The sequence below is a fragment of the Antechinus flavipes genome, chromosome 2, assembly GCF_016432865.1.
Source record: "Antechinus flavipes isolate AdamAnt ecotype Samford, QLD, Australia chromosome 2, AdamAnt_v2, whole genome shotgun sequence".
Taxonomy (NCBI): domain Eukaryota; kingdom Metazoa; phylum Chordata; class Mammalia; order Dasyuromorphia; family Dasyuridae; genus Antechinus; species Antechinus flavipes.
The window spans coordinates 385,855,271-385,867,558 of NC_067399.1; the positions used below are offsets into that span (position 1 = coordinate 385,855,271).

Here is a 12,288-nt window from a genome sequence, read left to right on the forward strand (position 1 = left end):
CAAAGAAATCTGGAAAACCCATCTAGACATTTTCAGGTGACCTTCGTGGCACCAGAGACAATCAAAATTTAACACGTTCGCTGCCGATGCTGGATCCTCCAGATCACTAATCTCCTTTATTTGGTAGGCGGGCAGGCGGGTTGGCCTAGGTCTGGCAGGGAGTTGATCCAGTTTGACTTTCTGGAAGCTCTAATAAACCCAGTCTTTGCTGGGCAAAATCAATTGTGCCTGGCCAACAAAGGCTAATGTTTTGCTTTCGTTACACGTTACAATTTCCTACCTTTTCTGACGCAGCGTTGATGGGGTAAATAGTCTAATCTGATTCAGTCCACCTCCTGTGGATTCTGAGGGCCAGTCGTGACAGACCGAGGATTGTGCAAATCACTGGGCAACCTGCTGGTGGGGGAGCTTGGGGCTCGTCAGTGAAGAAGCAGGCGACTTTTTGAGGGGGAGTGTAAGCTTAGTGAAATATTGTGTGCTTGCATCCCTAGAAGAGTTTGGGGAGGTGGGGGTTGGGTGGAAGAAGATTGTCCGAGTAGGGGAGAACTTTCTCCCGCCTGTATTTCCCTATAAGGAAAAACTGACCTCTAACTAAAGAGGGAGAACCTCCAGTCTCCCCCCCCCCAATCCAGTATCCTTCACATTGAACTGGAAAAGAAGCGTCGTTTTAGAACATTGCATTGGTAAAGCTTTCAAGCAAAACAGCAATAACTCAGGTTATAGTGTGTGCGTGTGTTTTCCACCTGATAGTTGCTGCAAGAAATTTAGTTTGTTTTAGATACTTGGTACTTTTAAGCTCTTCTTTGAGAGCCCCAAGATGCTGTTCTTCCTTCTAAAAAGGAAGGGGAATCGGGAGAAAAACCTTTTTCTGGAGAGGAGAGAATGTAACTAGAGGAGAGGAGGGTATCGTGGATAACGAATGAAGTGCAGAATTAAATGCAAATGCAGCCGAGACAACTTTCTTTAAAATAAAGTAAAACAAAGTCGAATAAAATTACCCAAGAACAAAGTAAATCCCTGACAGAGAAAATCTCCTGCAAGAGTAAAACCCAACCAGAGAAAAGGAGTGAGTGCGTAACAGACTGGGCGGGAATTGTTAATGGCTTTCGCACAATGGCATTAATCAGATTAACAGGAGCAATTAGCTTGGCCAACTGAGCTGCACAGCCCAAAGAGCGCCCAGTAAAGGAAAGGATTAGGTTAATTTAATTAATTCTCAATACACAGAACAGTCTCCTTTCAGGCCATTGTGTAACCCCCTCCTTTAGCTTCTCCCCCAACCTGGCCCCCCTCCCTCCCATTTTCCCAAACCACCACTATCCCTACCAAACCGGGTGGAGGGGGGGGGGTGGAGGGAGGGAGAGAAAGAGAAATCAAATCTGGTTTTGTTTGTCATCTGCATATTACCAGGAACTAAATCTAGGATGACGTCGACTCTGTATAAAAAAGGGAAGAAGTTCAGCTGGACTACTATATCCTTCATCCAACTCTGGAATGAGTTCAGTGAAGGCAGGAAAGGGAGGGAGGGATAGAGAGTGAAGAGGGAAAGAGGAAGAGAGAGGGTGAGGAACAAGGAAAAGGAGTGGGAGAGAGAGCGATCGAGTCACAAGAGACACAGAGACAAACGGGAATATACACAGAGATAGGGAGAAAGTAGGAGTGGGAGACAAATTTGAGCAACTCTTGGACCTTCTTTCGGTTTGAAAACTCGAGCGAACGTGTGTTCTTTAGTTTAGTTTCGTTTTTTTTTTTTGGGGGGGTACTCTTTTTCTTTATTATTTTTATTATTACTACTATTATCATTATTTGGGTTCTTTCTTCTGTCCCCGGCGGGAAGAGTTCGGGGATGCCTGCTGGCATGTTCAGCATCGACAATATCCTCGCCGCCCGGCCTCGCTGTAAGGACTCTGTGCTGCCTCTGGCCCCTAGCGCCGGGGCCCCGGTGGTCTTCCCGGCCTTGCACGGAGACTCTCTCTACGCCAGCGCTTCAGACTACGGCAGCTTTTATCCGCGAGCAGTAGCCCCCAGCGGAGCCGGCCTCCAGACTGCAGTCGGTAGCTCGCGTTTGGGCTACAACAGTTACTACTATGGGCAGCTGCAAGTGCAAGCGACGCCCGTCGGCCCATCCTGTTGTGGGGCGATGCAACCTCTGGGGGCCCAGCAGTGCTCCTGTGTTCCATCCTCAGGTAAGGGAATATATGCCATCTTCTCCCAATTCTACCCTCCCTCTCCCCCAGTTTTTGGAGACTCAAGTCTCTTTCCTTACTGTTTTTTGGGGTTTGTGTGTTATGTATGAGTGTGTTTCCTGTTTGGAGTTTTGTTTTTTACTCTTTATTTTTCTGCGAAAATACGTGCGGGGACCTGTGACTCCTAGGACTGAGGAGGGGGTGCTGCTAGAGACCCAAAGAAAAATTATTCTTTAGTCTTTTCTATGTACATGGACGTTAATTTTACTTTTTTTTTTTTTTTTTTTTAGCAACAGAGCCGACTCGTAACTTTATCAAGAGCTCGCCAGTCCAGCTTTTAGGCTTTTGCAAACTTTGGCGGGCAAGCTAGGGAAAGATTAGGGGAAGCTCTGTTCTATATCTGTTTTGCGGAAAGGGGGCTCAGACATCCTTAATACTAATACTATTATGAATACATATATAATACTACAATTAATATAAAAATAATGCAGGATATGAGGTGCTACGAATCTTTTCGAAGCCCTTGAATTCCCCAAATTGCATCCAAGTCCCCTTGGCTAAGAGCTGGAAGACTGGCTTCTTCTCAGCGGGAGGGCTATGGAGTGCGGTCTTGAAGCCCAGATTCGGGAAGACCTCATTTCGATTGTAGGGTTGTGAATTCCTGGTCCTCACCCTTTACTTCACCACTCTCTTCTCAATCTCCATTTACTCTCCTGCTGCAGGTTACGATGGCTCGGGCTCAGTCTTGATGTCTCCGGTACCCCACCAGATGTTGCCCTATATGAACGTGGGCACCTTATCGAGGACAGAGCTGCAACTGCTCAACCAGCTCCATTGCCGGCGGAAGCGGCGACATCGAACAATCTTCACGGATGAACAGCTGGAAGCACTGGAGAACCTCTTCCAGGAGACCAAGTACCCCGACGTGGGCACCAGGGAACAGCTGGCTCGGAGGGTGCACTTGAGGGAGGAGAAAGTAGAGGTATTAGCCTTTTCTCCGTATACAAAATAATGACAGCTGGCTAGAAAGCTCCGTTTGGGCAGCCCTGTTTATTGAGTTTGGAAGGCTGATCCTGAGTCTAACGCTGTTTTTAGTAGTTTGCTTTTTCATGAGTAGTCCACTAATACCCAGCCGAATACCTGGTTTAAATATCCAGATTTCCTCTTTAAATCTACCGAATTTAAAAATCCAGTTTCCACTGAACCATGGAATACCCAAAATAAAGTAGGCCCAAGTTTTTTATTTGATGATTTCCCATCAAACAGATTTCTCTGTTCTTCTTTCACTAGAAATTTGGTATTTTATGAGATTTTATCCCCTCCAATTAATTGCTTATCTTTTCTCAACAGGTCTGGTTTAAGAATCGAAGAGCAAAATGGAGGCGGCAGAAAAGGTCGTCCTCAGAGGAGTCAGAAAATGCAAGGAAATGGAGTAAGGCTTCGAAGCCATCCCCAGAAAAAAGGGAAGAGGAAGGTAAAAGCGATTTGGACTCTGATAGCTGATAGCCCCGGAATGGAACTTTGGGACTTGCATACCTTTAGAGACTTGCACATACAATGCTACTATCTTGCACACTTGCTGCCTTTGTGGGGATGAAGGAAGGGAAATGAGGAAAACTGTAAACTGGTGTACATATTTCCTGGTGTTTCTTGTATAGAACTGATTGCAGAGAGGCTCCGCCAGTCTAACAACCCCCTCCCTTCCCCTATCGCATTCTGTAGTATTTATAGTTAAGTTAAAGGTGATGATACAATAAATGGATGGTGGCAAAATATAATGCACCAATATCCAATATGTTTATACATCTTCTACCACCTCCTTCACAGACTGCCAGCAAAAAGAAAATTCAATGCTTGATTTAAATTTTTTTTTAGTTTGAGGTTATTGTTGGGAGGGAGTTGGTTTTTGAATACAGTTGAAAAAAGTTCAGTCAAGAAGGGAATCATGTATTCCCATGGACTTTTGGAAACATGCATTTTGGGTGTGATGAATTAATGGAATGATTTTAGACAAATCATTCTCCTTCCCAGCTCCCCATTCCAGGCTTCAATTTCCTCATCAGAAAAACAAGGGGGTTAGGTCCAATTATTTTTAAAGTTTCTTATCTAATAGTTCTATAGTTCATAATTCTGAGAGTCTACATTTAAGGCAGAAAGAAGGAATGCTGTGGGGAAGTCTCAGAAGGTCTGGACAATGAAATAGGGGAGACTGACTGAAAGTTACTCCAGAAGTATTGTTCCTCAAAATACAATACAATCACCCTCTTTTGATTTAGTGTGGTTTAATGAAAAAGAGACTGAATTCAGGTTCAAGACACTGAACCTCTTTGGGCTTCAGTTTCCTCATGGTAAAATGAGTGGGGTGATTACTCTTAAGCACTTCCTGGATACTTCCAAGAAACCAGGGCTGAAGAAAGGAGAATCCTCACTCTCATGCAAGATCCCATGTCTCCATTAACTAGGTAGTCAGTGGCAAAGGCTGGGAACTGAATGTCCAGGCATCAAGACAAAGCGACAAATGAAGTAAGGACTGCTAGCTCCTAACCAGTAGCTTTCTGGAGCTCTGGATTCATATTGGCCAGAAATAAGAAGAAAATCTCACAGTCTTGCTTCTATATTCTCCTTCTGTTACTTCCGATAACTCGACCCCACTGACATCCTGCAACAGAGGCTATTTCAGAGCCACTGACCTTGGTTAGTGTAATCCCACTTCCTAATTCTCAGTGCCCCTATTCTCTTCTCATAGCCTTTAGAACTGTATCTCCAACAGGAAGTGTCCTGAACAGATGGAGCCCTCTCTATTTCCATTCCAAAGCCTCTCAGACCCTCTCCCTTTTAAAATTCTCTTTTCTGGATCTGAGTAAATCCTTAACTGTTGCAGGGGTGCCAAATTCTGTTGCTGGATCACTAGACTATAGAGTGCAGAAAATGAGAAACCTGAAGCCAGCTATGTGCTCAGGACTGTATAAACTCTGGGGATTTTATTATGGGTTTAAAGCCTTCTTCCTTGATTCTCTACAACCCCTCCAATTTGCAGTTCACTTTCCAAAATGCAATTCTTTGTCTTATTCTGTGCCCTCTTATTTATTGCCACCCTTTCCTCCACAACACACACACACACACACACACACACACACACACACACACAAAATTATCGTCTATTGTCAATTATTGCCTATACCTCTTGCCTACACTTATATCTCCTCCTTCTCCGATAGAGTGAAGGTGTGGAAGGAAGATAAATTGAGGTTTGCTTCAAGAAGCTGCTTGATTTTTATTGCTGTTCCCCTTGGAAATGGTCTTGAAGCTTTTAGTTAAATTGCAACTCTTGATCTAAAGGACTCAGATGAGAAAGACCTTCTTCCAATTTTGTTAGTTTCCATAAAATTCTTCACCCTCAGGCAGAGTTCCAGAGCAGCCCCCTCCTTAATTCCCTTCTCTTTTTTCCCCCTTTGGGGCCTTTAGAAAGACCTGGAACTGGTGAGTCGTGGCTTTAAATAGAATTCCTCTCACAGTGAGGATGTTTATGCACTTTTAAAATAAAATGCAATGATACGCTAAAAAAAAAAAAAAAAAAAAAAAAAAAAAAAAGCAGGCTGAAATGTCAGATTCATCTCCCGTATTTCACCTACAGTGAGATAACTTTCCAGTAGTGAATGAGTTGTCTTTTGCAAAATCTGAAGGTCTCCCCTTCCTAACAATAAATATCTAGGATTTTCTAGGGGAAGACTAGGTAGCCCTTTATATTAGAAATTAGAAACATTAGTGAAAGTACAAACACAGAATGTGTATTTGGTAGTCAAAATCTTGTTGTCATCTCAGTTTTTGAGAAACTCTGAGACATTCATGTCCTATAAATAAAGTAGTGGTGGTAAATTAGAGAGATATCTAACTTGATTAGAAGAGAAACGTATTCCTTTCGGAAAGGTTACTGCAATAGAGGAAAAGTTTCTGTATCATCTCTACATCTCTCCTGAAAAGAGACTCATTTCACATTTATTTCATGTCAGTGCTTGATTTTGAAGCTTAATATTGGATACCATACCATCATAAAGTAGATTTCTTCTCCACCTACTGGGGAGTCTTAGTGCTATTCCAAATATTCCACAGAAAGGACCTCTACCGAGCTCTTCATGTGTCTCTTTTTTTGTAACCACATTTTCCCAGTGTCTTTTTCCTTAGGTATTGCTGTTACAAACAGAACTTATATTTTTTTTAAAAAATGAGGGAGGCATAAAAAACTTTCCAGACAAGGAACATAAGTGTACCCTTTTGTTTAGTCCCAGTTCGAGGAAACTTCATTGGTCCGTGCTTGCTATAGTAGTGAAAGGAGAGACCAAAAAAAAAAAATTTTTTTTAATTTTGTAAAACTCATTTGCTTGGCTTAGAGATGGAAGGTTAGGGTCAATTTACAGAACAAAGGGGCCGACAGATTTTGGAAAGTGAGGTCTTCCTTACTCTTCCCAGAAGCAGCACTTGGGGATGAAGGAATCTCTCCCTCTTACCTCTTTTATGTAACTTTGAAAAAAAAAGTTTTGCTTTCTGCTACAGTTCTAAGTACAGTATTTAGTGTTTGACCCAAGAAGAAATAAAAAGAAACAATAAGAAAGTGTAACTAGACACGGTATCGTCTGATGTTCTTTATTCAGCCTCTCCTTAGAGGGATCAGATCGACTTTTCTGGAAAGCTTCTCCCCCACCCCCAAGAGAGAATGTTGGATTTTTGTTGCATAAATCAGGGGGTGCAAAATGCTCCCATGGGATGTGAATGGGAGCTTTGAGAAACAGAAGAAACTACTATTTAAAAGTACAAGAGTAATCATTTGTTGGGCTTTAAAATTAGTTCTGGTGAAAACAATCATTGTTAAGATTTAGATACATTTCAAAGGAAGGATATTTATAATTTTAAAATCTCAACATTTTATTTGCACAATACTTGTTTTTCCTGAAGGAGACTGACATTACTCGACTAGATCAAGTTATTTTTGAGGCTATCAGAATTTAATTTATCATTTAAGGTCTGCATCCCTTACTACCATCTCCTAGTAGTGAGAATAATCACATGTTGGTGATAGGGCTAAAAAAGGTAGTTTGGTAAATTCTTGCATTGGATGAACTCCCAAACACTGACCTTTCCCTGTTGATCTATTATTCAGGATGGTAAAAAGACTTTTCTGATCTTAGAGGCTTATATAATTTAAATTTTAAAATTTAACTGGTTACACTCTGACAAGTCAAAAAAAAAAGTATGTTCTGATAAGTAAATAGACTTGCTGATTACTTGCTGAAGTTGACACTGACGGATTAATCAACTAATTGATTAATTGTTTCCCTAGAAAGCATCTTTAAAATGTGTAATTAAGGGCAACTTCCAACTTTGTGTTAATAGACTCACTTAGGTGAAGGCTTTATTGTTTTTCAAATTAATCTTTCTAAAGATGAAAAAAATTTAAAAAAAAAATCCAAACCAGTTTCAAGCTGGTCGTTTGAATTTTTTTTTTTTATTCTAGCCACACAGATGTTCCCTTTGGTGTATGAGAAATGGGGATAAAGTGTAGAAGGATTATGTAGGGCTTTCATTTTCTAGAACATAAATTAAATAATTCAACTGTAAAAGCAGGTTAGAAATTGGAGCAATTGATCAAAAGGAACTTTTTCTCTTTTCCTCTTTCCTCTCACTCTCTTTTATTTTTCTCTGGTCCTTATTTATTCTGTCCCTGTCTCATCCTTAAGTAAACCAAAGGTAAGCACATTAAAATTATAACAGTACACATACATGAAATCAGCAAGACTGAGGCCTAGCATAAATCTATTTTAATTAAAAATTCAGGAATGTGTTATTTCTTTTGACTCAGGAGTTTAATCATAATGACAGTCCTCACATAAATTCTGATGGAGTCAGTGTGATGTTGAATATTTAAGAAAATGGCCTTACTTGATGATAAATGATAGGATATAATTTTGTGTTATGTTTCAAGCCAAATATTTTATAGAGAGAGGAAAGTGAGTGAAGAAATACAATTAGAGTTTGAGAAGATTATTAAATTTTTTTTAAGACTGAAAAAAATTGACAAGTATTATAGTTAATTAAGTCTTTAAGGTATCTCACTTTGCATATGAAAGATGTCGCTTATAATTTGTTAAACTGACAAAAATTAAGTACATGTATGAGGCTTAGTGTTTGGCACTGAGGATAGAGATTTTTTAAAAATACAGTCCTTACCATCAAATTATTATAGTTTAATAAATACTATGGTGGGGGAGAGGATTAAATAGATTGGAGTCTTCTTAAAAGAGGTGCCATTAGTAGTCCTTTCTATTTTCAAGTAGTTTAGTGCATAAAGTGTCAGGCCTGGAATCAAGGTCAACTTGAGTCTGAATCTGCACTGGACACTTATTAGTTGAGTGACCTTAGGCAAGTCATTTAATTTCTGCCTCAGTTTCCTCACCTTTAAAATTAAATAATAATAGCATGAATCCTTGTTTGTTATTGTAAGGATCAAATGAGATAGCATATAAAACTCCTTGCAAACCTTAAACCTTATGTAAATGTTATCTGTTATTATCTTCATTTAACAGATATTAAGCATTTCTTCTGTTCCAGACAGCATCTTCTGCTATGTATACAAAGATGAAAGCAGGGTTAGTCCCTGCCCATAAGGAGTTTACAATGTTGCAACTTAATTACATAAATACAGAAGAGTGTGATAAAAAAAACTTTGGAGAGGCACTGATAAAGTTATCTAAGAAAATTTGTGTTGGGAAATACCACTTAGAACTAGGGATGGGACAAAGCTGTGCATATCTGGGAAATCATAGTGCCTTAGATAGCAGCGATGTAACTGGAAGAGTTGGAAAAAGAGTGTTTCCTGAATGGAAATAGCTAACATGATGGCAAAGTCGAGAAGGTGAAGTACAAGACTGGAAAATAACTGGTAATCCAATTATAATGTTAGCTATTTCTTTCTCCATCTGCCAAACTCATCTTATACTTATCCTGTGACCTTCTGTACCTCTTTCCTTCACCACTATTCCAGGATATTACTGGTTATACTCTTCCCTCTTCTCAATCTTTCACCCTTCTCTAATCTCCTTTGTTCTGTTACTGATCATAGCTTCCTAATTTCAAACTGAATCATTCCCACCATTCACTTACTTCAATCCTACTCACAGACTGATTAATGAAGATGAAAAACAAATTATGAAACCGGGCTTACTGGGTACATTAAACTTTGATGCTTTCTCATTTTAACTGAATGCTGATTTCAGTAAGGCAAACCTTTTAGTACTATTCCTTAATTTATCCCTTTTCCATTTATCAGAGCAGCTCTTCCAAAACTCTCATACTATTCCTACTCTCACCCTCTCAGTTGAGAACTTTACCTAATACTAAAGCAAAAAAAAAATTAAGGCTTTTGACCAAGTCTTCCCTTTGTACCTCACCCCCTTATATTCCTCATACATCCTCTTCTACTACCTACTTTACTCCAGTTTCCAATGAAGTGGTCCTTCTGCCTGTCAATGACCATCCTTCTATGTGTTTGTATACTGGTTCCTATCCCATACTTTCCATCTTTTCCATCAGATTGCTCCCATAATCATCCCTACTTTTTCTCTAATCTTCAACCTCTCCTTATTTACTGAATCCTTCCCTGCTACTTACAAACACATCCAAGACTCTCCCATCCCTAAAAAAACAATAATTCTTACTAGAGCCTACTTGATCACTAATATCCTATATTTCTCCTCCTATTCTCAACTAAACTCTTAAAACCATTTATAATGAGTACCTTCACTTCATTTTTTATTCTAAGCCCTATATAGTCTAGCTTCTTGCCTCATTATTCAACTAAAACTGTTCTCTCCAAAATTATCAATGAATTTCATTACCATATCTAATGAATCTAAATCATTCTTACACTTTCTGCAGCTTTTGCCCTATAGATAATACTCTCTGCAGTCTCTCTCTAGGGTTTCATGATATTATTCTGCTTGGTTCTCTTACCAGTCTGACTACATTACCTCAATCTCTTGTGTGTATCTATAACCATGTCAGATCTACAAATTGTGGTTGTTCCCCTAGACCCTTTTTATACTTCCTCACTTGGTGATGTCATGAGGTCCCATAGGTACAACCATCATTTCTAAGTAGATGATTCCTACATATACACACATATACATGTATACACACACGTACATCCTCCTTAGTTTCTCTCTTACATCAATCATACTTTGAATAGAATACAGAGTACATACATTATAGTAATAGGTGATTGTTATATAGTGCTTTAAAGCTTACAAAATATTTGTTCTCATTTGAGTTTCATAACAATCTTTTAAGGTAGATGCTATTATTATTCTCATTTTATGGATGAGAAAACTGAGGCTGATGCAGGTTACCCAAGATCACACAACTATTAAACATAGTGTTCTTAACTCCAAGTATAACGCTTTATCTCCTGGAATACCTTGCTCTCTAAAGGGGAGTTATCTGAAATAGTCATGGAAAGAGAGATAGAAGATAAGTGTTGTGGAGTCTTATATATCTGGCCAAGGAGAGTTTCTTTTACTTATAGAAATATCAGGGAGTCATAAAAGGGTTTTGAGCAAGTAAGTGATATGACCAGAATCATATGCATTAAGATTAATTTGTCTGATGAATAAATGATAAAATGGAATAGAGAGAAACTAGAGACAAAGAGACCTATTATTAGGGGGTGCTCAGTTATGACAAGATCATAAGGAGTTCATAAATCATTGAGTCCAGCTTCTCATTTTACAAATGAAGAAACAGATCTAGACAGATAAGTGTGACCAAGGCTACACAGTTAACAAGTCAGAGGTAGTAATATGAACCTCAATCCTTTTTTTTTTCCCTACTGTACCATGTAGAAAGTTCAAGGATAATGAAAATTAAGAAAAAAGCTGTTAGATTTACCGTCTAAAAATTTGTGACCTTAGATATTTTCAATTCCAAAAACCTCCCACATCATTCCATCCTCCCACTCTCAGAGATGAGGATTTCCCTGAAAAAACTCAGGCCATTAGAAGAGCACTTCTTGTCCCCTCTCCCTCTCTTCAATCACTTGGATGTGTTCCCACATTAGTAAGGAAGAAAACAAGCATTTATTAAGCACTTATTATGTGTCAAGCACTGTACTAAGTGTTTTATAAATATTATGTCATTTGATCTCTAATCTGTAAAGAGAGGATAATAATAGAGCCTACTTTCCAGGGTGTTCTGAGGATCTAATAAAATAATATTTGTAAAACACTTAGCACAGTGCTCGACACAAAGTTAGCACTATATAGGTATCTATTACCATAATCTTACAGCTATGGAAATTGAGGGCAATGACTTGCCCAGGGTAACACAGCTAGTAAACATCTGCCTGGCACCTAGCTGCTCTTGTCTCCATTATCTCTCCTTCACATATCTTTTTTGCCAAGGCAAAGCTTTGTTACATTCACAAGGGATCCTGTTGGACCTTTTCTCTACAGAAGAGTGACTCCTTTATCATATTCACATTCTCACTAATCCTCAAACTCCCTGTCTCTGGACTATGTCCTTGCTGCCTACAAATGCAACCATGTGTTAAGAGGCAGTCAAATGAGGCAATGAAAAGAGCATTGACCCTAGAGTCAGTAAGGCTGAATTTTAGTCTCAGATGTTTTCTACTGTACGACCCTAGGTAAGCCATCTAAGCTCTGCTTAAATTTCCTCAGTTGTCTCTGGATGCAATGGGAGACCTGGACTTTTTAAAGTTAAGATCTTCAACAAATCTCTGTTTGACTGAGGCTGCATGCATTCAGTGATTAAGGGTATACCTCCCTGATATCCTGGTCCTCTTCCAGAATGAAGGACAAACAACAGCAACAACCTCAATTATAATTTGGGAACAATAATAGCTCCTACCTCCCAGAATCATTGTGAGGAACAAATGAGATAATATAAAACAGCATAATACTTGTCACAAAGTAGGTGCTTAATAAATGCTTGTTTCCTTCCCTTTGTATGTCATCCTTAAGAAAAACACCCAAAAACTTAGCTTGGTTCTATCATTGCTGCTTGCTATCTTCCTATATCTCTCATCTCTTTAATG

General features: G+C 39.3%; 1 protein-coding gene across 1 annotated transcript; it reads left to right on the forward strand.

Annotated features, from left to right (window-relative positions):
- The first annotated feature begins 1,463 nt into the window (after positions 1-1,463).
- Positions 1,464-3,949, forward strand: GSC (goosecoid homeobox). Its single transcript, XM_051978443.1, has 3 exons — positions 1,464-2,186; positions 2,909-3,168; positions 3,537-3,949. Exons 1-3 carry the CDS (start codon positions 1,847-1,849, stop codon positions 3,687-3,689), a joined length of 753 nt encoding a protein of 250 aa, XP_051834403.1. The 5' UTR covers positions 1,464-1,846; the 3' UTR covers positions 3,690-3,949.
- Positions 3,950-12,288: the final 8,339 nt, after the last annotated feature.